This window comes from Xiphophorus maculatus, chromosome 7 (assembly GCF_002775205.1).
Source record: "Xiphophorus maculatus strain JP 163 A chromosome 7, X_maculatus-5.0-male, whole genome shotgun sequence".
Lineage (NCBI taxonomy): Eukaryota > Metazoa > Chordata > Actinopteri > Cyprinodontiformes > Poeciliidae > Xiphophorus > Xiphophorus maculatus.
The window spans coordinates 24,340,213-24,363,145 of NC_036449.1; the positions used below are offsets into that span (position 1 = coordinate 24,340,213).

At 38.0% G+C, this 22,933-nt stretch overlaps 2 protein-coding genes across 2 annotated transcripts in view; both read right to left on the reverse strand.

Annotated features, from left to right (window-relative positions):
• Positions 1-513: 513 nt before the first annotated feature.
• Positions 514-7,605, reverse strand: umps (uridine monophosphate synthetase). Its single transcript, XM_005801245.2, has 10 exons — positions 7,334-7,605; positions 5,556-5,709; positions 5,280-5,404; positions 4,987-5,174; positions 4,166-4,263; positions 3,936-4,096; positions 3,744-3,861; positions 3,471-3,646; positions 3,282-3,396; positions 514-2,915 (listed from the first exon to the last, which is right to left on the reverse strand). The coding sequence occupies exons 1-10, from the start codon at positions 7,481-7,483 to the stop codon at positions 2,737-2,739; spliced, it is 1,464 nt and encodes a 487-aa protein (XP_005801302.1). The 5' UTR covers positions 7,484-7,605; the 3' UTR covers positions 514-2,736.
• A 913-nt stretch (positions 7,606-8,518) lies between these two features.
• Positions 8,519-22,933, reverse strand: part of LOC102230011 (fibronectin-like) — a 32,135-nt gene continuing 17,720 nt past the window's right edge. Inside the window, exons 19-49 of the mRNA XM_005801227.3 lie at positions 22,651-22,932; positions 22,283-22,546; positions 22,069-22,163; positions 21,347-21,515; positions 21,166-21,252; positions 20,873-21,064; positions 19,864-20,136; positions 19,063-19,177; positions 18,880-18,956; positions 18,702-18,791; positions 18,320-18,586; positions 18,117-18,233; positions 17,467-17,625; positions 17,211-17,366; positions 16,899-17,012; positions 16,545-16,814; positions 16,203-16,414; positions 15,790-15,877; positions 15,510-15,695; positions 15,330-15,419; positions 14,148-14,339; positions 13,952-14,041; positions 13,169-13,283; positions 12,833-13,052; positions 12,232-12,402; positions 12,006-12,144; positions 11,742-11,909; positions 10,981-11,106; positions 10,777-10,883; positions 9,971-10,090; positions 8,519-9,734 (exon numbers count right to left, since the gene is read on the reverse strand). Of these exons, the coding sequence (XP_005801284.1) occupies positions 9,666-9,734; positions 9,971-10,090; positions 10,777-10,883; positions 10,981-11,106; positions 11,742-11,909; positions 12,006-12,144; positions 12,232-12,402; positions 12,833-13,052; positions 13,169-13,283; positions 13,952-14,041; positions 14,148-14,339; positions 15,330-15,419; positions 15,510-15,695; positions 15,790-15,877; positions 16,203-16,414; positions 16,545-16,814; positions 16,899-17,012; positions 17,211-17,366; positions 17,467-17,625; positions 18,117-18,233; positions 18,320-18,586; positions 18,702-18,791; positions 18,880-18,956; positions 19,063-19,177; positions 19,864-20,136; positions 20,873-21,064; positions 21,166-21,252; positions 21,347-21,515; positions 22,069-22,163; positions 22,283-22,546; positions 22,651-22,932 (4,820 nt within the window). The 3' untranslated portion in view covers positions 8,519-9,665. The remainder of the gene's footprint in view (positions 9,735-9,970; positions 10,091-10,776; positions 10,884-10,980; positions 11,107-11,741; positions 11,910-12,005; positions 12,145-12,231; positions 12,403-12,832; positions 13,053-13,168; positions 13,284-13,951; positions 14,042-14,147; positions 14,340-15,329; positions 15,420-15,509; positions 15,696-15,789; positions 15,878-16,202; positions 16,415-16,544; positions 16,815-16,898; positions 17,013-17,210; positions 17,367-17,466; positions 17,626-18,116; positions 18,234-18,319; positions 18,587-18,701; positions 18,792-18,879; positions 18,957-19,062; positions 19,178-19,863; positions 20,137-20,872; positions 21,065-21,165; positions 21,253-21,346; positions 21,516-22,068; positions 22,164-22,282; positions 22,547-22,650; position 22,933) is intronic.

The following is a 22,933-nucleotide window of genomic DNA, read 5'->3' on the forward strand; positions in this document are numbered from 1 at the left end:
GAATCTACGTCTCCAGCAATCAATCGTTCTCAATAGACAAGGGTCCAGACTCTGTGAGGGAAAGCACTGAACAAGGTGATGGTTTTTACCAGTCTACTCAGTCAAGATGCAACTTACAAAACCTTCTCTTTTATACACCCCAAGACTGAAGGGTACCCAGAGCAGGGAGCCGTATTACTGATGTCAAAATGCACAACTGGCTACAGATAATTCTTCCACAAAAGAAGATCACACAGCACGCTCACCAGACAGCTAGTCAATAAGAGATCTGCATGTCTGCTGCAAATTGGCAGGTCACTCCTCTAATGTATGGGTTAGTGGGTTGTACATAGTAAGAGAAATGCATTGAATTAGAGAGTAAACATACCCCCAGGGTATTTTTAAAATTAGATTTTCTACTAAAGAGTAATTTGCAGTTTGAATTACAGGAACAGATATTGGGGGAAAACTATGTGAGGATAACATGAGAATAAACACATATATGCATATATACTTGTTATAATTTTTTATTTCACAGACATTTTACCAACAAAACATACAAAGACTTTTTTAATTCTAAGTGTAAATAAAATACCTTGTAACCAAATATACATGTAAATACATCATTTGTGTGGTGCCTGTGAGTCTGAAAAGGAGTATGATGAAATGTAACTTATATAATCATACTCCTTTTAAATTCAGTAATTCCTAACATAAATAATCTTCCAATTTCCCGTCTCCCTTCTAAAAGAAAAAATATATATTTCCTCAACCCCTCAGAGCAGCATCTCCTTTAGAGATGCTGGGTGGTAACTTGTAACAGCTTGCATTTGAAAAAAAAAAAAAACATCTCACACCTTAAAGTGAGGAGTGGAGCAAACTTTCCTTATAAAAATGCCACAAGCTTTCAGATGCCTAGAAGCATCTCAATTAGGTAATTTCAGCCAAAGTGTGTTACTTATTGCTTATTCTACAAAATGCATTTATGTTCACATTAGATTAGCTAAAGAGTAAAAAAATGTTAGTAGTCAATTGCAATTAATCCATTTTTGATAGCAGAGGTAAAAAAAAAGTAGATTAAACATCAATATCTGAGCATGATTTAGTACGGTACTCTAAAATGCATAATGTTTCCACAAGGCTTATTATATACAAATGTGAAATGCAAAAGAAAAGATGTTAAGATGCCATGAAAAACTGAATTTACTTATAATCTGCAGCAAATGACTCATTTGAAAAGCATGTAGAAATAAAATCTACAGTTTAGAAAGTTTTTAAACTTTTCATATATTTGTCTTCCAACTCAATTTTCTCTAGATTTTGCCAATCTGAAGAAATTTGTCTCTCTAGGTTACAAAATAATTTTTTTTAAAAAGAACAGAATGTCAAAAGCCACTCTGGTTATTTGTGGAAATCAACATTTATTCATTTTGTAATACAGTTTGTTTTTAATAGTTTCGTAGCTTTGGAAAGCAATTAAAGCAAATTGCAAACATTTCCTGTATGTATCAAAATCTTGAAATACAAAGATCCAACACCAGTACTGTAAAAATTAAATTTATCAAGCAAAGCCCATAGAAAAACACTGGCCCTGTACAGAAGCAGCTACAATACAAAACTCAATTTCTGTCTCATTTTACAAGCAGTTTCAATGATTTAATGTGTCGTAGTTTAAACACCTATCAAATCAGGTCGCAACTCATGAGCTGCCTAATTTTACGTTATATTATGAAGAATGGATGGCAAACATTGGTCCTCAATACAGCAATAAATCAGGTTCTGTTCACTTCGGCTCTTCAATCAATAGCAATTCGATGTCGTAAAGCTGTCCTAAAACACTGTTAGATTGAAAATACAATTATTAAGCAGAGCACACACTATAAAAGTTGTTCACATTTCTAGGAGTGTTCTTAGATATTTCTGATAGTAACCATGAAAACAAAACATTTTTGATCAAACACATAGGTGGCCAAGTTCCAATTTCATCTAATACTTTATGAGTTTGAAACACATAAAGTATTAGTTTATAGTTTTTGAATTACAACAAATACAAAGATGACAAAGGTTCTGCGTTTTAAGCTGCCATGATACCAAATCAATGTATAACCATAGTCACCTGTGAATACTTGTAGCAAATCAGGGTAAATCTTGTTGGAGCAACAAGAAATCCTACCAAAGGAAGGTGAGAGAAAAAGAGGTATTTTGACCAGCTGATCAAATACGAAAAAATAAAATAAAAAATTTTCCTAGTGATTGAATGCATCAAAACTAAAAACTTCCACCACTTTCAGAATATAAACACAACAGGCAAAATGCACAGCAATGCACTCTATTGAGGGATGTTTAGTTTGATGCACACAATAAACTCATTATTTTTTCAATTTAGATGGATTTAAAATGACTACATCTATCAAGCAATGTGCTGTAGAGGTTACAGCACATTAATACTGAAAATCGATATTGGCCAGGAAAAGCCTGATCTGTGATCTCTACAATTTTGCATTCCTGCTTTAGCAGCAAAGCCTTCAGGATCTTTCACAAAACTGAAAATTGAAGGGTGATACATATTTCACACCACTTGCATAAAATCACTCTGATAAAAAAAAAACCCACTTTCTTTAGATAGGCATGTTTCATACAAAAAATGAGATGTACCCATGTGTTAGCAATACCTGTTGGTTGAAATGTCCCTTGAATGTTTGCTGCCCACCTACACAGACAGTTGTAGTTCATCACAATGATGAAACTCCTGAGATCTTACTGGTCACTCTGACCCGATCTCCTCTTGTAGGCATCCCAGCCCGACTTTCTATACGACTCGGCAGCCTCGAGCCAATCAGACGCCTCCAAAATGCCTCGTCCCACAATGATGACGTCTGAACCTTTGTTGTAGATCACGTCCTCTGGGGTTGTGTACTGTTGGCCCATCAAATCCCCTGGATGACAAAAAAAACACAGGGAGATCAGGAAAGTTGTGAATAAGAAAGAGATGAATGACAGGGTCAACAAATAATTTCTAAAGCAACAGCACCACCTTGTGTTGGGAAAGTGTCATTAAATCTATCATTAAATCTTTGCAATTTACAAATACAAGACTAAAAACATTTTAAATTACCAGCAGTTAAGGTTTTATGATCATATAATTGTATAAACTACTAAAAGAAGTGTGAAAAACAATGCTATCCATCAAACATCTCTACACACCAGAAAACCTAAATCATGGTACCTGTTGAACAAAGAAATTCAGATCCTGGCAGTTTCCCACAACAAAGAAACAAAAACTGACACGAAGTGAAGTTTACCTCCAGCCTTTATCTGCACACCAGGAGTCATATGGAGAAATTCTGGCTTTTCAGTGATCTTAGAGCCACAAATGAACCCAATTACAAAGTCCGAGTTTTCCTCTGCCATCTTAACCTGGAGAGAGAAGAAACAAAGCTGCAGTAAACCCTGAAGCACCCTGAAGAAGACCTCAGCAGAAAGGTGCTTACCACAGCTTGTGTGTATTCACCAGTAGCCAGAGAGCCTTGGGAGCTCATCTGTGCAATGAGCAAACAGCCTCGGCCCAGAGGCTTCCCCACAGCACTCAAGCCCTTCACGACCCCGGGCCCCGGCACAGCGTGGGCGTTGACGATGTGGGACCAAGACGAGATCCGGAACACACCGCCTGGAGAGAACAAACATTAATTCAGCTCAACTGTGAAGATATTTTATACATCTGGTTGCTCTTTCGGAAAAGGAAGAACTGTCTAACATGATCTCACCCTCATACTGATGCTTGACTGTATTTCCAATGTCAGCAAACTTGCGGTCTTCAAAGATGAGAAAGTTGTGTTGTTCAGCAACAGCTTGGAGTTTCTGGCTGAATTCTTCTGTGAAATCCTGATGGTACACAAAAAACATGAGTTTAAGTGATTCAACCACATTCTTTAAGCAACAAAGTGCTTCTCTTCTACCTTCAGGATGTCACAGTGAGTCTTCAACATGCAGATCTTTGGACCGAGAGACTCGGCCAGCTGGAGCAGCTCCTTGTTGCTCGTCACGTCAGCGGAAACACAAAGGTTGGACTTCTTCTCCTCCATAATCTTGAGCAATTTAGATGCCAGGGGGTGAATTTCTGCAAACCAACTGATGTTAACATACCAAATGAGCAAGCCATTTGATTTAATAGATAGATATTACATACTTGGCAGCTCTGCTCTGTCTGCATAGCTCAAAATTCGCTTTGGTTCCACACATGGCTTCTTGGGAGCTGGAGCATCACTGCCGTTTGTCTTCTTATGCCTGAAAGACATACAATAAACATGAAGCTAACTCAGTGTGACTTGCAGAAGTATTTAGATTTTTATATCTTGCAATAAGGCAACCACTAGCTTCATTGTATTTTGGGGGGATTTTATGTGATAGACCAAAATAAAGTAGAGCATAGTGGAAGAAAGAAAATTATAATATTTTCAAATGTTTTTGCAAAAGAAATATATTGTTTTAAGTCATCTATTAAAAATTCTGGTTGATATATTTTTATTTTATATATATAAATATATATATATACACACTATATATATAGCTATGCTTTCCTATAGCAAAAAACCTGGTAGTAAATTATGTAGAGAGGATATTTTGAGTTTAACTGATGAAAGATGAAATAGGTCAAGTTCAGCAGCTTTTTGTAGCTTTAAGGCAAAAGCTAAAGGCATATTTTTTCCCAACCTCTGTCAGCTTTTTTAATCCATTTTGAACTATCTTCCCACCAAAAACAGCGCTACAATGCAACCATAGAACTACCAAAAACAGTGCATAAGAGCAATAAAGTCAGAACAACAAATCACAGAAGAGATTTGATGTTGCCAGCACATATCTCAAAATGAAAAAAACAAGAGTTAATTAAGCATAAATTGAGAACCGGAAAACTAGGTATATTTATGTTTTTTTAAGGCCCAAAGGTATGACTTTCTCAGTTCTGACAGCCACCCAGCAGAAAACAAAAAAAACAACCTTTTTCAGTACCTGAAGGTGTTGTTGTCCAGGATGAACTTGCGGACACTCTGGGCTGTTGGGGCGTCGATGCGTTCAGCTGCAAGCAGCACATCAAGCAGCTTAAACATGGAGATGATGGGCAGGAGGCGAATTCCCAGAGATGCTAACATCTCCATGCCGCCTTGCTCTCTGTCCATCAACACAATGGCATCTGTCACCTTGAACATGTGGAACAGAGACATCCTATAAACATCACTCCGTTTAGAAGAATTTATTTGAAAAAGCTTCATGTTGCAGTGTTCTAAACGTCAGTGATTGTTCACCTTCAGCCCCTCTCTATGGAGAACTTCTGCCGTCTCCAGGATGCTGCTGCCGCTGGTCACTGTGTCCTCAATGATTAAACACGTATCTCCCTCACACCATGACCCCTCCACCATTTTCTTAGTTCCTACAGGAAGATTACATAAGAAAGATGTAGGGATAAACTGACTGCCAGCTGGGCCTTGCTATATAAGAAAACTAACCAAAATAGTGTATTTCTGATTAGAAACTAGCCTGACTCTGTGTTTTAAGAGCTTGATAAATTGAGATGGGCTCACCATAGTCCTTGGCCTCTTTCCGCCTGATGAGCATGGGCAGTTCGTGTTTTGAGCAGATAATTGTGGCCAGAGGCAGGGCCGTGTATGGAACCCCACACACCGAGTTAAACTGAAGGTTCTCTTCCTGCGCTCGTTGGTAGATGACACTCGAAACCTGTGAAGAAAAGCGAAACAAAAGGTGTTTGGTGGCCTTCCCTAAAGCTGTATCCTCAGTTCTCCGATCTGCATATAAAGGTCCCACATCATTTTAACAATTGCTGAAATGTAGCTATAAGTTTCCTTCCTCCACAAACACAAGAAAAGCTAAGTGGAAAAGGTGCAGTCATAGGTGTAACACAGATCCCCTCTCATGCCTTCAAGTCATTTACACAAGTCCCTGAAAAAACCAGGGAAACTTGAATGTTTTAACTGCAGATATAAATGTTTAGAGTCTGTTTTTCTTCTAATTATAACCTTGTCCCCTCTTTGAGCTGCACTTTGTTCACAAGGATAGCGAGTTTACAATCTTTTTTGAGACTAAACGGTAGTGGTCATGGCCTAGGAACCTTGGTACTGTGGGTCACCTGGGTGATTAGTTAACTGCACTTCTTTCCAGCCATGACAAAATTAAGGAATCGCAACTAGATTAAATATAATGCATAAACTCAGACAACTTAATCGGTACACAATATCAGTACTGGTTAGATCCCCACTTGCTTTCAGTTTTCTAGGTATAGATCCAATAAGGTATCAGAAGCAAATTTTGTATCATATGGTTGCTGCAGATTTTTTTAGCTGCTCCATGTTGGGAATCTACAGTTCCACAAAAGGATCTGGACTTAGGTCTGAGACTGTATATATCCTGGTGGTTGCATCATATTGCATCTTCTGGAGCAGAAGATCCTTTAAATGCTGTAAAAGCAGATGTTCTGCCAACATCGTTGTGCCAGAAACCACAGCACACCTTCAGGAGTCTATTAGAGTCGGTGCCTGATGGGTCACATGTACACTGGTAGCAAATGGGGAACAAAGACACTGTTATGGTTATAATGTTATGTCTGACTGGGAAATGCTATGCAGAGCAGGAAAGTATAGCATCTACATATTAATGCAGCTTTTTCTTTATTTATATGCTTTATTTCAAACAAATACCATTCCATAGAGGACCTTTAATACAGTTACTGCAGCTTCTTCTGCAATTCAATATTTTGTTCATGCAGTTCAAATGCGTCACTAATTCAAAATGTATATTTTAAACAACAGTTCCACCTACCTTTTAACATTTCTCCATGTTTACTGCCCTTACAGAAAAAAATTACCATGTTGAGCCTATCAGATCAATTAAAAAGTTGCTGCAATGTAGTTTACAAAGAAGAACAGCTTTCAAAAATTATAGATTTTTTTTTTAATTTTCAGTAACAGTTTTAGCTGAACTCTTGATTATATTTCATGCATTTGCATAGATAACATTGCTCTCTGTTTCTGAACCAGATCAATACAAACAGGGTCAAGTCACCACTGATGAGCAGTTTCACAAATCCTTAAAGTCTGGAAGATTTCGATAAAGCCAGTGATTTACTGAAAACCAATCTATTAAGAGGACTTTGTCGCACTCGTGTAGACAAACCAATACCAACAAAGATTAATTTTGATTATCCTGCAAGTTTTTACCCTGGAAACAAAAGCCAGGCGAAGTTTTGTGGAGTTTATGCCATATTTTAATAGTTTCAACCCCAAGCATGCTCTGTTTAGGTAGGGGAAAGGACTCTACACGTGCGAAGGACTCTACACGTGCTTACCTGGTTCATCAGAGCAGGGTGGGAAACCAGAACCCTCAGGTCGATATAAATCGGTGTCAGCAAGCCGCTCTTTAGCTTGTACTCTCCGAACTTTACTGCGTTCACATCGTGCAGCTTCAGGATTAAACTGTCAATAGAAACATCCGCCATTGTTGGGTGTTCAAGAAATGCTTCTCTCAAAACTTGAAACTCCGGGGTCTTCTTCTTCTTCTTTAGATTTTAACGACAGCTTGCATCCATTTACGTTGCACTACTGCCCTCTATTGCCTCCTACCACCTACACCTCAAATTCTCTTAAAAATCCCAGTGTTTAACTCCGGGGTCCTCCCCTAGGAAACGGCTAAAAACAACTTCCGTGTCAGATAAAGTATCAAGAATATTCGACACAGTGAGCAGTAAGTAGATAAACTACAAAATAAATTATGCTGCGTGACTAAAGTGTTTATTTTTTTTAGTATTTTACGACCTATATTTACAAAACCTACGGTTGTCTCGTCTTATACGATAAATACTAACAATGGAATGGTTGTTTGTATTAACACTCAGGATTATTTATGACACTATAACAATCAAAAATGGTAGAAAGGAACATCTTTCTCAAGTCCAAAATAAGCTTTTTTGAAACATATTTCAAGGTGCTTGTTTTATTCTGAAAACCTCTATGCTAAAAATATGACGCCATCTTGCTCAGGGCAAGAATGGAGCGAAAGACATTAGAACTCCGAATTATGTACTAGAACCCTTGATTTAAAGTTCTCAGAGTCCGTGTGAGCCTATAAGAGTTAAAAACTAGCTACTAGCATAGCTACTTTAATTGCTCAATTTGTTATTCAGTAGACTTTCTACTTTTCCCTTATTGCTGAGTAGAATTAGTGAAATCAGCTTCCATTTCTTTTTAGATAATTAGGAATTAGATCTTGTACTAAATAGAATCACTTAATTATTTTTAGTTTAACAATTTATGTTAATATATATGCAAAATCTTGCTTCTTTATATATAATGAACTTTAATACTCCAAGACACGTAAATAATGCATCCTTCAGACAAGGAATTGGTAAAAAATGCGATAGTTAAAAAAAAACTGATTAAGACTACATTAACATAGCATAATCACACCACATACACAGTATCTATCTGTAGTCTGCAGCATGTACTAATTTTCTAAAGAGAAAATGACAACCACATTATTTTCTTTTGGATTTATTAAAAAGGTTCGGTCCACAGTAGTTCAGAGTCTGGCAACAACATAATTAACAAAACAAAAGAAAAACCAAAAACAGTAAATAAAAATAAAGTTTACACCCCAAAAATAGCACTGAGCAAAATGCCTAAGTAGAAAGGGATAAATAGAAGTAAAGACTTTAAAAATACAAACATGGAATTTAAACAGATTTCGTTTGCAAATTTATCAACACTTTTGGTCAGTGAGCTTTGAGTTTAATTTTTTTTTAAAAAAAAAAGGTTATTTCCTTATTTTAAGAAAATACTTATTGTCAGCTACAGATAATGTCCACATCTGATGAATTAAAAAAAAATGTACACAGTAAAAACGGCTGGTAAATATAATACCACATCAAAAGTAACAGTGCTTATTTTTTAAAAGGAAGTTTGTTTAGTTCATTTTTTTTCTTTTCATTTAAAAAGCAGAGTAGGCAAATGAATTCCTAAACTGCCCAACAGAAAGCAGCACACTGACCACAGAAAGACAGAACACCTGAAAGTAATTTTAAGAAACACTAAAATACTGCATGGCTTTGCAATTCTTTTCATAAAAATATTTCTGATTTGGAAATATTTTGGCATTTGAAAAATGCAAGTTTTTGTAAAATGTTTTTTTTTTTATATTGAATTAATTTGTTTCAGTGGCACAAAAATAGGCAAGATGTAAATTGCTAAAACAATTTAAAAATGTTTTTGTATATTTTTGCCTATCTACAGATATATTTTTGTTTTAGCAGGACAAATAAAACTTTTAGAATTACTCCAAAACCCCTTGTTTCTGTGTGCAGCGCAGTATGTTTTGTGAATGCGAGTTTAAGGTGACGTTGCAGGAGTATTTGTGCTATGAGAGATTTGTGTAAAAAATGTAAAAAAAAAAAGTGTTAAACATTCTCCACTTCTGCTGGAAATTATAGAGAATCAAATCGCTCCAGATCTTTGATAAGGCACAGAGTTCTTTAAGGCACAAAATGTAGGTGCGGTGAAAATCCTTAAAGCACAAATGTGATGGAAATGTTGTTTCTTGATGCACCAGGAGGAAACTTCCTTCTTGAAGTGATGACATTTTAAAGGGTTTCACTTCACGATTCCTCCTTTCTTCCCACTCCTTTTCTACTCTAAGGGGCTTTGCGCATCTGCTAGCAGCTCTGGATTTAAACATTCAATTGGACACTGGATGTTCTGAAAGAAAACAAGAAAATGGGTTTGAATGCTATCTGGGATGAACAGAATCACAAATACATTTTTAAAAGGTACACAATGCAAACCTTTTTTAGCTAGCATACATATTTTTATTTTGCACTAAGCATCTAAGAAATGCCCAAACCATACATATAAAAAGTTCACCAATCATCAGAAAATGAGTTCCTTTATAGATAAACTCAATATCCCTTCTAAGAGCAAAAACATCCACTGACCAGTTTACGTAGAGCATTTTCCCGGTAGCGCTGGAAGGCATCTAAGCCACCAGGCTGCAAGACCTCAGCCTCCACATTGGTTTGTCCTCCAGGCCTTCTGCAGTTCTCACATCGCCAGCCCTTTACAAGGAGTTAAACAACACAGTCAACACAAAAATAAAAGCTTTCAGGCCATCAACTGTATAAATGTTATGATGGAAACTGAAATCAAATTTCAGGTTGTCCAGCCTGATTAGTGACCAGCTGGTGCCTTTTTGTGCATCCAGACCAAACAAAGTCCAGCAGACACAAACAATCAAAGAAAAGTTCATACAGTTTCCTTTGAGAGTTTTTTAGACAATGCTAAATTATGCACATGAAAATGCAAGATTAAAGAGTGCTGTGAAAGATTTGAAAATAAAATTTTCCAATCAAAATGTACACAGTAATTGCTAAGAGGATGCTAATAAGAATATTCTTTTTTGGTGTGGACACTTACAGTAAAAAGCAGCCATGATGAAAAAATGAAAGAGCCAGACACTTTAAAAATGCTGAATCATTGGTTGCTTTAATGATTCTCCCTTTTCTGGAGAGCAGATCTTTGACCCAAACTCTTTTTTTCAGACAAAAAAAAAAAAAATTATATTTCAATCAGTACCTGATTGAAATTTTTTTGTCCTTTTTTGTATAACTCTAAAAAGCCATACAGTTTTTATCAAACTGATCGGGGAATATAAATATTGAGCTGGAATAAATCTGTTACATAATAACAAGGCTCAAACCCTTTGCATTACCACCAGGACTAAGGCATTACAGCCTCATCTCACCTGTTGTCCTCCATAGCAGGTACAAGTACAGATGGCACCCATATATTCCTTCTGCCACTGGTTCCCAACTTGGTACATTTTTCCATCATCATAGCAAGTGGACCCATCTGGAAAATAAAGATCAACAAAAATCAGTGTACATAATAATAAAGCGGGATTATATCATAATCTGAGATTTACAGAGTTAAAATTCTGAGTACTTACGTGGTTCGCATTTGAACTCTCCTTTGCTGTTGCCCAGACAGGTGCAGCTCATCATATGACCGTTCTCAGCACGACGATCCCACTTTTCTCCAATGCGGTAATTATTGCCATTGTCATGGCACCACTCTGTGAAAGGGAGTGGTGGCAAACAAAGGCAGAGAGATTTAGAAAAGAGAGAAGGAGAGGATATAGTTGGAGTGAAGAGGCAGATAAAAAAGTCCAATACATGTGAGAAGACGCTCTTTAAAGACAGCATTTATTTATATTAAACAAATATAAAACTCTCAGTGAATTAGACAATTGTCTAATTGTAGAATAAGCTTTTTTTCCCCCAGAGTAAAGTACCAAATATAATCCAGTGATTCTGAGCCGTAAATCGGCAGATGATCCCAGTTCCTGGTATTGTCATGTTAGCTGTTAACTGTTATGGACAATACAAGTAACGGAGTTCTGATGCTTAGACAGAGCAGAGGGTTTGGCATGGGCAGCCTTCAGACGCACTCAAACATCTAAAATCTGTTCAAAACACAAACCACGCATGAATATCTGCAGCACATAGAGCATTCCTCTGTCAGCTTCTATGGCATTTAATTCACAGCTAAGGAATTTATACTGAGGATAGTATTTCATGTTTATTGCCAGCATTTAATCTCAGTTGGCCGAGCAATACTACATTAATAAATTCCTTTTGTGTAAAAATGCTGCAACGAGTTATTAAGTGTTTGCAAAGCACTGCAGAGATGGGTTAGTAAGCCACTCACTGGATGAATCACACCTAAAGTGACCACTGCCGAGCCCCAGGCACCGGCACCACAGCTTGAAGCCCGTCTCGGACATGCGCTCCCATTCAGAGCCCATCTGGTGGTACGTGTGCGTGAATGTGTCGTAGCACACGTCTCCAATGGTGGTAATAGGATTGTCATCTGGAACTTCAAGAGGAATACAAAAAAAAAAAGTGAATTCATACAGTCTTGCTAAAAATTTAGATGAAATGTTAACATGGAATTTAAAAAAAAATTCTCTACCTGCATTGCCAACAGTAACAACTTCCTCCAGAACCGTCTGTTTGTCTCCATCCTTCACAGCCTCTACGACAACATTATAGGATGCTCCAGAAGTCAGTCCGATCAGGGTGGCGCTGTTGGAGGTGCCTGGCAGGCGCATCTGAGTGTCAAACAAGAAGGAGGCTTAGCTGTGATCACTACTTTAGATTTCATGTATATTAATATAAAGAAAAATGTCCATGGATACCTGAATGCCTCCTTCCTCCAGGTCTGTAATTGGGCTGCAGGACACCTCATACTCAGTGGTTTCAGGGACAGGTTGCCAGGAAATGGCTGTGATTGTCTTTGCTTCTTGGGGTAGCTCCGTTTCGTTGTCAGGGAAGCCGAAAGCGAGACCAGGCAGTGGGGTGTCGCTCACCTACAGGTTCCAAAATAGGGCACAAAGGCAAAGTTAACTCATTAATGAACAGAAGACAAACAGTTCCAGCCACATTTCATTTCTAAATATTAAAAGAAAATACATATGATCGTACATGGCAATAATAGTCATTACTATGAGCAAATCTTATGCTTAACATATTTGACCTTAAATATTTTGCACCTTAGAACTGAAGTATAGTTCTGATTAGATAACCAATTGCTGTTAGAAAATGCTTAAGGCTATTTAAAATGTAATCTTGGTCATTTAAAATAGTAACACAACATTAGAATTTTCTAAAACAGCAAGTCTAAGTGTTTCATCTAAAAATGTGTTTTAAAACTAAATTCTTTTAGGTTGATTCTTAGTCTTGGTTGACTAAATATATATTATGGGATCAGATTAGGAACGTAATACAAATATTACACACCTTGACCAGGGGTACTCTGTTTCCATCAGGACCGGCTACAGGAATATAAATCAGGGGCTCTCTGAGTGTGGGTCTCTGGCCTTCCTTGGGTCCACCATAGGGGCTAGGAAGTCCAACATTTGGGCCCAAGTTCTGATACTCTGTATAAATGTGCTGCCCCTGCTGGCCCGGTTGGTTCTGACCACTTGTGCCAGCCAGATGGACATAGTTAGAGTCAAAACTGAAAAAAAAGAGAAATACATGCAAATGAGAACAAAAAGTGTACTGAAAGGTGTTTTAGAATAATCCCAGCTATATGATCAAATCATTTTAATAAGGTTCTTTTTTATGCCTCACATCTTTTCGTTCAAGGTCTCTGGAACATCCAAGATGTCGGTGCTGGGCCGATGGGGAAGTTGTGGCAGTTCAGGCACCAACATCTGATGAACAGTGGAATAGTCTGCAGCTGGCTCTGATTTTACAAAGAGACACATAAACATAAGAAGGAAATACTTTAACCAACTTTATCTGAACAACATTAAAAGCTAATTCTGGCCTAAACTGCTCCAGTAAAAATAGCGCAACTAAGTATTTAAGATATACAAACATGTAAGATATAGTTAATCTGTCTTTTTCATTAAAAAAAATCTGAGCTATCCATATGATTCTAATACGCCTTTCTCTTTTCTTTTTTTGCTAAAGTCATCTGCTTGTTGTGTCGTCATTTTGGTCATGACAATCTGGAATTTCACTGCCTTTTGAAGATGCAATTTCAAAAACCGACTAGCTGCTTAAATACATTTTAAATATAAAATGTTAGATGGAAAAAATATTCCATTTTATTTGTTTAAACACCACTTGTTTGTGTGATTACACGGCAGAAATCACCAAAAAGATCAACAGTTATTCTAAACCACTAGAGGGCAACACCAACTAGATAAAAAATACACTAGGTTAAACTACAAATATAAGACAAGACACCATTAAGTTATGTCTATTATAATGTTTTATTTATGATTTTCAAAATATATTTACTAATAACAATTATGTTACATACACAACAGAAAAGCTACCATCTTGCAAAATCTAAAAAAACTATAAAAACAAAAAAATATAAATATTGAGCTATGTTGCACTTACGGGTTCTGGCCTTGCCCACAAGCGGTGTGCTTCTCAAAGAGTTCTGCAGTGCCACAATCTTAATGACATACTCCGTTCCTGGTTTAAGACCTAAGAACAAATCAAAGCACATAATTAAAAGTTTTTTTCAACATTTGCCAAATTTAGTGAAATATTTATAGAATTTGTATTTAGCCTTTTTCATTAGCCCACTCACCATCGACGGTGGCAAAGCTCATGCCTGCGTGAGGTCTAGGAGTCAGCTCGCGAGGCAAACCCCCAGCCTCCTCATAAGTGACATAATAGCCGGTGATCCTCGGACTGTGTGATGGCTCCCACATGAAGGAGATGCTGGTAGGATTCAGTGAGGTAAAGCGAATGTTGGTGGGAGGAATGACTGTTGGTTGAGCTATAAATCAAACAAACAAAATATTACTCAGAAAAACTTGTTTTCTCATTAATTTGAACAGCATTTCTTGATAAACAGCTGACATCTAATCATGTTTTGCTACTTATCAATGTCATCTTCCTGCAACTGCAACAACCTAAGATTTCTACACTCTCTATGCTATAAACCCACAATCTTTTAAGGTCACAAACAAAAATAATTTAGATTGAAAAGTCAGGATTAGTAGAAAGTAAAAAAAAAAAAAAAGCTAACCGAAGATGTAATAACACAGCTGATGTTTTATTTTTACAAAGTTTCACAAATACAGAATTCACACACTAAGAATTATAATCCAAAATAGACAACAGACAGATCAGTAAGACTGAAGATGAAAGGACTGAAATGCTGGTTAGTTCAGTCCTGGAAACATTATGGAGGACAAACTGTTTGCATTGCAGACATCCTCAACTGCATAATTCAAACATCAACACCTATCTTAACTTAGCTTTCATGGTACACTGTTGAAATGAGACTGCTGACAGAGTGGTAAGAATAAAAGCAGAATAATTGAAAGGCTTTTGGCGTAATCCTAAATGTTCCTGTAAACAATGACCTGTAAACCACCATTTTCAAACATTAAGCTGTATGTTTTTGTCTTTATTTACCAGGTAAAGTCACGTGGAGTTATTTTTAAAGCTGTACATAAATAAATGATGTTTTCAGGGCAGCTAACGCTAGACAACAAACCTGACAACCTCTTTTGTAAACATAGAAACAAACTGGAGATTTCTACCATGCTTCCCTTTCTCCCTTCAAATTTCCAAGTTTCTCAACAACTCTACCAAAACAAATGAACAAAACTGACAGTTGGAGAGAGGTATTTCCTCCTTAATTTATTTAATAATGACAGATTTATTTACAGCAACAATAAAATTTCACTGTGGAGTCATAATTAAAAAAATGTAATTCTGAATATTTCCTTTGTGTAATACATCACAGGTGACTGATTACCTGTGGTAGCAGTAAGTGTAAAAGGTATGCTTCGTCCATTGCCCTTCAGTGTATAGAGATTGACCTTGTAGGTGGTACCAGGCTCCAATCCTATAAGTGGAAATAAACAAGTTATCAATGTGAGTCTAAAACCAAAATTAGAAGCTTTTTTCATTCTTGTGATTTGAGAAACTTGTCTACCTGTGAGAACGTATGTGCGTGATTCAGGCCCGATTGTCCTCTGAATGGGAATGTTGCTTGGAGAAGTGGTGGTGGGCGTGGCTTCGATCAAGAATCCAGAGATGGTGTCGCCCTTTGTCCTCCAAGTGAGGGTGATGGAGGAATCTTTAACTTCGGATATACGCACACGTCGAGGCGGGCTGATATCTTCACGAGAGCGAGTAAAAGAATAAAGCATTGCTTTGTATAATGTTACACCAAAAACTGTCAGTCTTTCAAAATGTCAAAATTAGAGACTAACTTTCCAGAGTGGTGACCTCTCCTTGAACTGGTCTGCTGGTGAGAGAGTTCTTCAAAGCATACACATAGACTTCATAGGTTGTTGCAATCTAATAAGAGATAAATGAACAAAATAAATTACAGTAGAGACTGAGACAGTTTTGTTTATGAACCTGTTTAGTCACAATAACAACTAACTGTGCAGATCGCCATCTCGTTAATTATTTTGTATGCAAGCAGAAAAAGATGAAACACTTCACATTAGAAACATTTATTTTGTAAAGTAGTTTGAGATGATATTTGTTGTGCATTGGTGCTGTACAAACAAAGTGATTGAACATTTTTATCAGCTAGCTCACTATAGTTAAGCATTGTATTCATGGCAGACCCTAAATACATTTCAAGTGACTTCTAGTGGATTTCAGTCACACTCACCATGAGTCCAGGGATATGGGCCTGAGTGGTATCTGGAGCCAGGTTGATCTCTTTGGTGGGTCCACTCTTCTTCTTCGGGTTTACTACAACACGATATCCAGTGAGGCCCGGAAGACCAGTAATCAGATTTCCCTGACCGGGCGCAGTCCAGCGCATGGTAAAAGATGTTGGACCAACATCAGAGAACTGGAGGTTGGTGGGAGGAGAGATGGCTAGAAGGAATTAAAAAGAAAAAGAGTAAGAAAGAAATAATGATCTCTGTTTCATGAGCCATAAGTTTTAAAAGAAAAAGATAAAACAAGAACTGCAATGCCGAATAAAGTAGTTGTAAAAATGTCCTACCTGTAGCTTGTGTACCGATCAGAGGAGTACTGGTTGTACCATCATGCATGGCAATGACCTTCACTGTATATTCGGTTCCCGGCTGTAGTCCTCTGATAATGGCTGACTCAGCATCTCCTCTTGGAGATGGATACAATTCTCTCTCGCCTTCCTCCGAACTTGAGTACAAGACACGGTAAGATGTGACAAATCCCTCTGGACTATCCCAGGTGATCCGCAAGGAAGTGGAATCAACGTCTGTGAAGGTAAGGTCCTTGGGACGGTCCACATCTAAAAAGGTCAGATTTGGGGTTTTATTCCTGTTTGTGCATGGTAAGTAACAGTTATCGCTTCTCTCTGGAGCAAAAGACTTACTTGTCACAGCATTCACCACCAAAGGAGAGCTCTCGCCATTTTGACCGAGGGCATTCACACTAAAAATGTATTCTGCAGTCGGCATCAGGCCTGAGAAAGTGAACTCGGTTTGATCTGAAGAAGAAAGCCAAAACGTAGCAATTAAGTCTCAACTCATGCTAAAATAGCACATACCATGCAAAGGTATTTCTGGAAGTTTTCCATATTTTGTCAGGTTTGTGTATTTGTTATGATGTTAAGCAATAGGCAAACACAGAGTCTTGTTGCAAATACATTTGGTAGGTACTGAAAAAGTGAGTTCAAACACTATACCTGGAGCCACCACTTCAGTGAATGACATCCCTTGTCCATTTCTAGGGGCCCCAGTCACCCTGTAACCTTTGATTGGACCCTGAGCCGGACTCCATCTCACTGTGATGCTGTTGTCATTCACATTTGTCACCTCCATTTCAGAGGGAGAGTCCACGCCTAATAAAGAAAAAGAAAGAGTTAAAGAAAGAAAGACAGGGCCTCAACCACAAAAAGCTTAATTGCCACTCATGTTAGTGTGTCTGGTGTGTGTGCATACCAGTCCTGTGTGTAACGTAGATGGGAATGCTAGAAGCAGGGCTGTCTCCTCTACCTGTCACAGCATAGACTGTGACAGTGTAATCAGTACCAGGCCTTAAATTGCTGATTGTAGCAGTTGACTTGGTGCCAGGCACAGTAAACTCCTTAGTGTGACCACCTGAGGAAAGCAGTGAAAGTGTCAGACAATTTTTTTAAAATATGCAATTTTATCTTCAGACCTTTTTGTCAAGCATATAAAAAAGAAAGACTAATTAGAGACGTTCATTTTTCCTGATTAAATCACTTTTAGGTATGTTCTCTCATTTGTTTAAACATTTCGAACTGTTGTGAATTATAATGAAAACTGATAGTTACTTTTAAAAAGTAGAAATGTGTAACACCAGTAACTGCGTTTATTTTAAAAGACTTCTCTCAGTAATAAATCAAACTCAATTTTTACGGCAAAATAAGTAGGTTACATATTTGCTGCCTAAATACTGGCCTGCTTTCTTCAGTTCTTGAGAAAAGACAACTCTTTAGAGCCCTAATCCAAGTTGGGTCTGAACTCTTAGTTTTTGTAACTTTATTCCAAGTGTGAGACCCCAATCAGCATCTCTGCTACTAAATTAGTTAAAATATGCAATCTGTTTTTAATCAATTAATGGTCACCTGACTCTCCGTGAGTAATCCTGTAGTAGCGCACTGTGACTGGTGGTGCGGCCCAACGAACAGTGATACTTGTCGGGGAGGAGTCAAGCACTTCCAGGTCAGTTGGAGCATCAGAAACTGGACAAACAGTAAAATACTACTATTAACATCTTTGTGGCAATGTGACCACTTAAAATATAATAAAGTACATCCTGGATCCATACTTGTTTTCTGTGTCCCACTGAGTGGGAGGCTCTCTTGTAGTCCGCTCACAGCATAGATGCTGACCAAGTAGTCAGTATCCGGAGTGAGACCAGTCATCGTAAAGTGGTTTCTTGAAGGTGGTAACCTCTCATCCTTGGCTCTTCCACCACTAACCATCTGATAGCGAATTCGGTATCCAGTGATTCTGCTTTGGGGAGGTTGCCAATGGATGGTGAAGGAGGTTGTCATGATTTCAGAGAAACGCAGGCCAACTGGTGAATCCAGAGCTGAATACAACAAAGGACGGATGGAGATAATAAGAAAAAACATGTCCATTATGCTTATGCATAAGACAGGACACAAAGGACACTGGGAGTTTATTTTTTTAGAATCTCAAGTTACCTGTTTTCTTGATACCAACAGCAGGTGAGCTCTCTCTCTGCTCGTAAACACACACCACTCTCACCAGATACTCTGTGTTAGGCAGCAAATCTAAGAATAGCAAAAAGATCAAAATTAGAAAATGCGTCCACTTCTGTATTTGCATGTTCTTGCATCATCTGCGCTCAAAGCAACTTACTTCTTAGCACCACTCTATTTGTATCGCCTCCAACACTGGTTTCTGTAATTTCATCTTCATTATCAATGGGGTGGTATCTAAATAAAGAACAGTACAGTGGTGAGGGTACAAAAACAAATGAAAAGGCCTGAGATATGGTAAAATACTGTTCAAAAATGCTCAACGTCTTATTTATTCTCATACCTAATGATGAAACTGTTAATGTCGGAGGTGTTTGGAACTTGAGGAGAAACCCATGTGACCTCAAGACTGTCTGGTCTGATTTCACCAAAATTCAAATTAATGGGGGCTGGTACAGCTATTAGAGAGAAAGATCAACTTAATTCAGAGTATAGCAAAAAAAAAAAAACCCAAAGTGAACACAGAATCTGTTGTTACCACTAGTCAGAAAGTTGTGTTTTTAAAAAGTGACAACAAAAAATGACAATAACAAAAAGAAAATGCAAGCGCAAGAGTGAAACTATGACATTATCATATTTTGTCATATGAACAACAGAGTTTATGTGTGAGTCTGACATTTAACAGCCTGTTTAAATTTAAAGACCAAGAGGTAATAAAAACGTTTTAATTGAAGCCAGATGGTTCACGCGTACATAGAGACACAAAAGCTTATTAAACTAACAACGCAGCATATAAAGCATATAAAGCAATTTCCCCAGAAACTTAAAAGGTTTTTCGTTTGAAGTTCCAGAAAATTAAAGCTGCCTAGAACATATTTCAATCTGAATATCTATTACTTTTAAAAAAAATATTGTTCATGCTTAAATATAGTGCAGACAATTATTTTCTGAACCTGGAGATTATATGTTCACTAAGCTTTTGAATGACAGCTCAAGTATTTAATATTACAAAATGGGCCTTGCATAATTTAGACTAAAGTTGGTAAAAAATTATAGTTAATGTAACAAATACTGGATTTAGAGAGAAAATCTGTCAAATAGGCAGAAAAATCTGAGAAATCAATACATAAGCAGGAAATCTTACAGGTTTGTTGAGTGAACGTGGTGGGTTCACTCTCGCCATGCTCCGTTACTGTGGTAACGCTAATGTCGTAGTCGATTCCAGGTTCCAGTCCATACACCGTGTACTGGCCAGTGGTAGGCGTGACCATGTCTTCAAAAATGGGAATGCTCTCACCAGCTGCAACGACTGTGATCTTGTACCCCCTAACGACAGTGGTGTCGAGCGGCGACCAACGGAGACTGATGGTTGTGTCAGTCACTCCTTCGAAGGTGAGGTCGGTCAGTTTTGGGACTTCTGGGTGGGTGGGAAGAGGATTTCGGAGAGGGAAAAGAGAGAGCCACAAACAACAGGACAATACAACAGGCAAACATAGACAAAATGGGAGAGATTTGAGAAAAGGGAAAGAAGAGAGCGCAAGAAGCGGAGGTTAATGTGAGTATCAGATATTCTCTGCTTCCAGCATTTTGATCCAGCAAACAAATCAAATGGATGGAAGAGCTAATGCAAGTCAGCTTCTCCTCATATGTACTAATGATGCAATGCAATTGCCTCGGAAGTCGGAATTCAAATCTTGGAGAAAAAAATTCCTCTCAATCAAAATATATTTCAGTTATACATCCGAAAGCCAGCAGAAGTGGTCATTTATTTTGTTCATGGCTAACTCCAGTAAGAAAGGCAAGACATTAGCAATGCAATTCTCAGAGTTCTGTGCATGGCAGCCATGTTGGATCTTGAGTTTGGGGATTGTAATTAACCTCAAAGTCTCCAAGCCAAATTTTTAACTTTATAGACATTTCACTTCCTAGAAATTCCAACTTCAGAGGATAAATAGAATACATCATTTATCCTTAAGGCTACTCAATGAAATAACTTCATTGAACATGTAGTAAGCAGCTTTTATCGTGTGTTAAATGAAAAGGAAGTGGTATTTTAATAAATCTTGCAAATGAAAAGAAAAATAGAACTTAAAAGAAAAGGTACTAAATTCTGAGAAAGCTTTTTAGGACATAAGGAATTTTTAGAAACGGACCTGGGGTAATGACAGTTGAGACAGGAGTGCTTTCCATGTCATCCTTCACCGTGACAACACTGACATTATACTCCACCCCAGGACTCAGGTTTTCCAGGGTGCAGGAATTCTGCCCAGCTTCCACAAATTCCTCCAGGCTGTTTCCTTGTTGCCCGCTGGTGGGAGTGCATTTCACTCTGAAGCCTGTGATGTCTAAATGGGAAGAAAGTTAAGTTCATATTTGGAAACAGATCTTAAAGCATGTTTCTCATCTGACCAATTGTTGGTTTAATTTCATGGTTTTCAGTGTGTACCTGGTGTGTTTGGTCCATTCCACTGGACGGTAATGTCACTGTTGGCTGGGTTGGACTCCAAGTTCAGATTAGTAGGAGGAGACAGAGCTAGATTTAAAGGGAAAAATATGTTTAAGTAAAATAAAATGTGGTAGAGGAACACAAAACAAAATTGGAAGAGTAAAAATTTACGTATACATACGCGTGACAACATGTCGAGTGATTGGGGTGCCTTGCTCTTGACCATTGAAAACTGGCTGGACACTGTAGGTGTACTCCACTCCAGGAGTCAGACCAGAAATATAAATACTTCCTGATTCAGAGATGACGTCTCTGGGAGCTTCCCCTCCCAGACTTGGTCGGACTGACAGCTGAAAGAAAAAATGCAACAGGAGTCAGGAACACAGAGGTTAAAGAACCAAAGGTTGGGGATGCGAGAGGTAAAGGTCAGAGATCAGCGCTTTCCCAAGCAAACTGAAGTCAAATAAATATTCTCATTTCTGTTGTAACACGTTCTGACCAATCAGATACATTTCTGAGCTCCAAAGCATTGTGATGTAAAGATGATTGCAGTGATAGTGATAACTGGACTGCACTTTCCAAATGTAATCTAAAGCCTTTATATATATATAGTTAACCCCAAAACCTGTGGTTGTTTCTAAATAAATGGAACAACAGACTTCTAAAACTTTTAATTAAACATTAAGTGCTGTCCATCATATATAAGTAGGATGTATCCAAAAATAGATATTCGGGACGCCCTAATATTTTTTTAATTAAGGAAAGGTGGACATATTTCAGCTAAATGTTGAAAAATAATGTACATCTGCTTTTCTATTTCCAGTCATTCCGCTAAATCTTGCACCCATTTAGTTGATTTTGATAAGAAGTAAACTGAGCATTTTCTAATAACATGGCAAATACCTTGTATCCGATGCGGGGAACTGGAGACCAGGAGATTACTATGGAGGTATCTGTGACATCTGTGTTAAACTGAGGGGCATTACCCATTGCTGAGTCTAGAAACAATCAGAAGGAAAGTTTGTTAAACCTTTATTCAGATATGATGAAACAACAATAGTTTACATGTCAAGAATCCTATCATTAATGAAACAAATACAACATTTCCAGTACTTACTAGTAGTGAAAATGGCAGTCTCTCCAACACTCAGTGTATTGTCTTGCTCTGAATGCAGCGTGACTTTGTACTCTGTGTCCGGTCGCAGGTTAGGGAGGGTGTACTGTGTCAGGTGGGCAGGAAGGCGGAGCTGTATGGGATTTGAACCTTCGACAGTCAAGAAGAGAAGATATCCAGTAATTTTGGCGCGCGGTGCATACCACAGCACTACTGCTCTATTCTCTGTAATGTCGTTGAAGTGAATGTCTGTGGGGGCATCGGGATCTTAAAAGAGAAAAATATGAGATGTCTGTAAACATTGTTGGCTTTAGAAGCACGGATTTAGATGTCTTTCAAAAGTTTTTCTGAGTATGATTCATCAAACTCACTGGTGGCATGTTCCCCAATTAGTGGTACGCTCTCCTTTCCGTTGTAAATGGTGTAGACAGTGAAGCGGTAAAGTGTGCCTGGATTTAGGTGTGTCACTTCAATGTAGGTGTTCTGGTGCACAGGCAAAGTCATCTCACTCTGTGGAGAGCCTGAATCATCAACAGGCGACACAGTAACCCGGTAACCCGACACGCTTCCGGTTGCTGGACTCGACCAGGTCAGAGTGATTTTCTTGTCAGACACCTCAAAGAACTGCAAGTCAGATGGGGAATCCACTTCAAC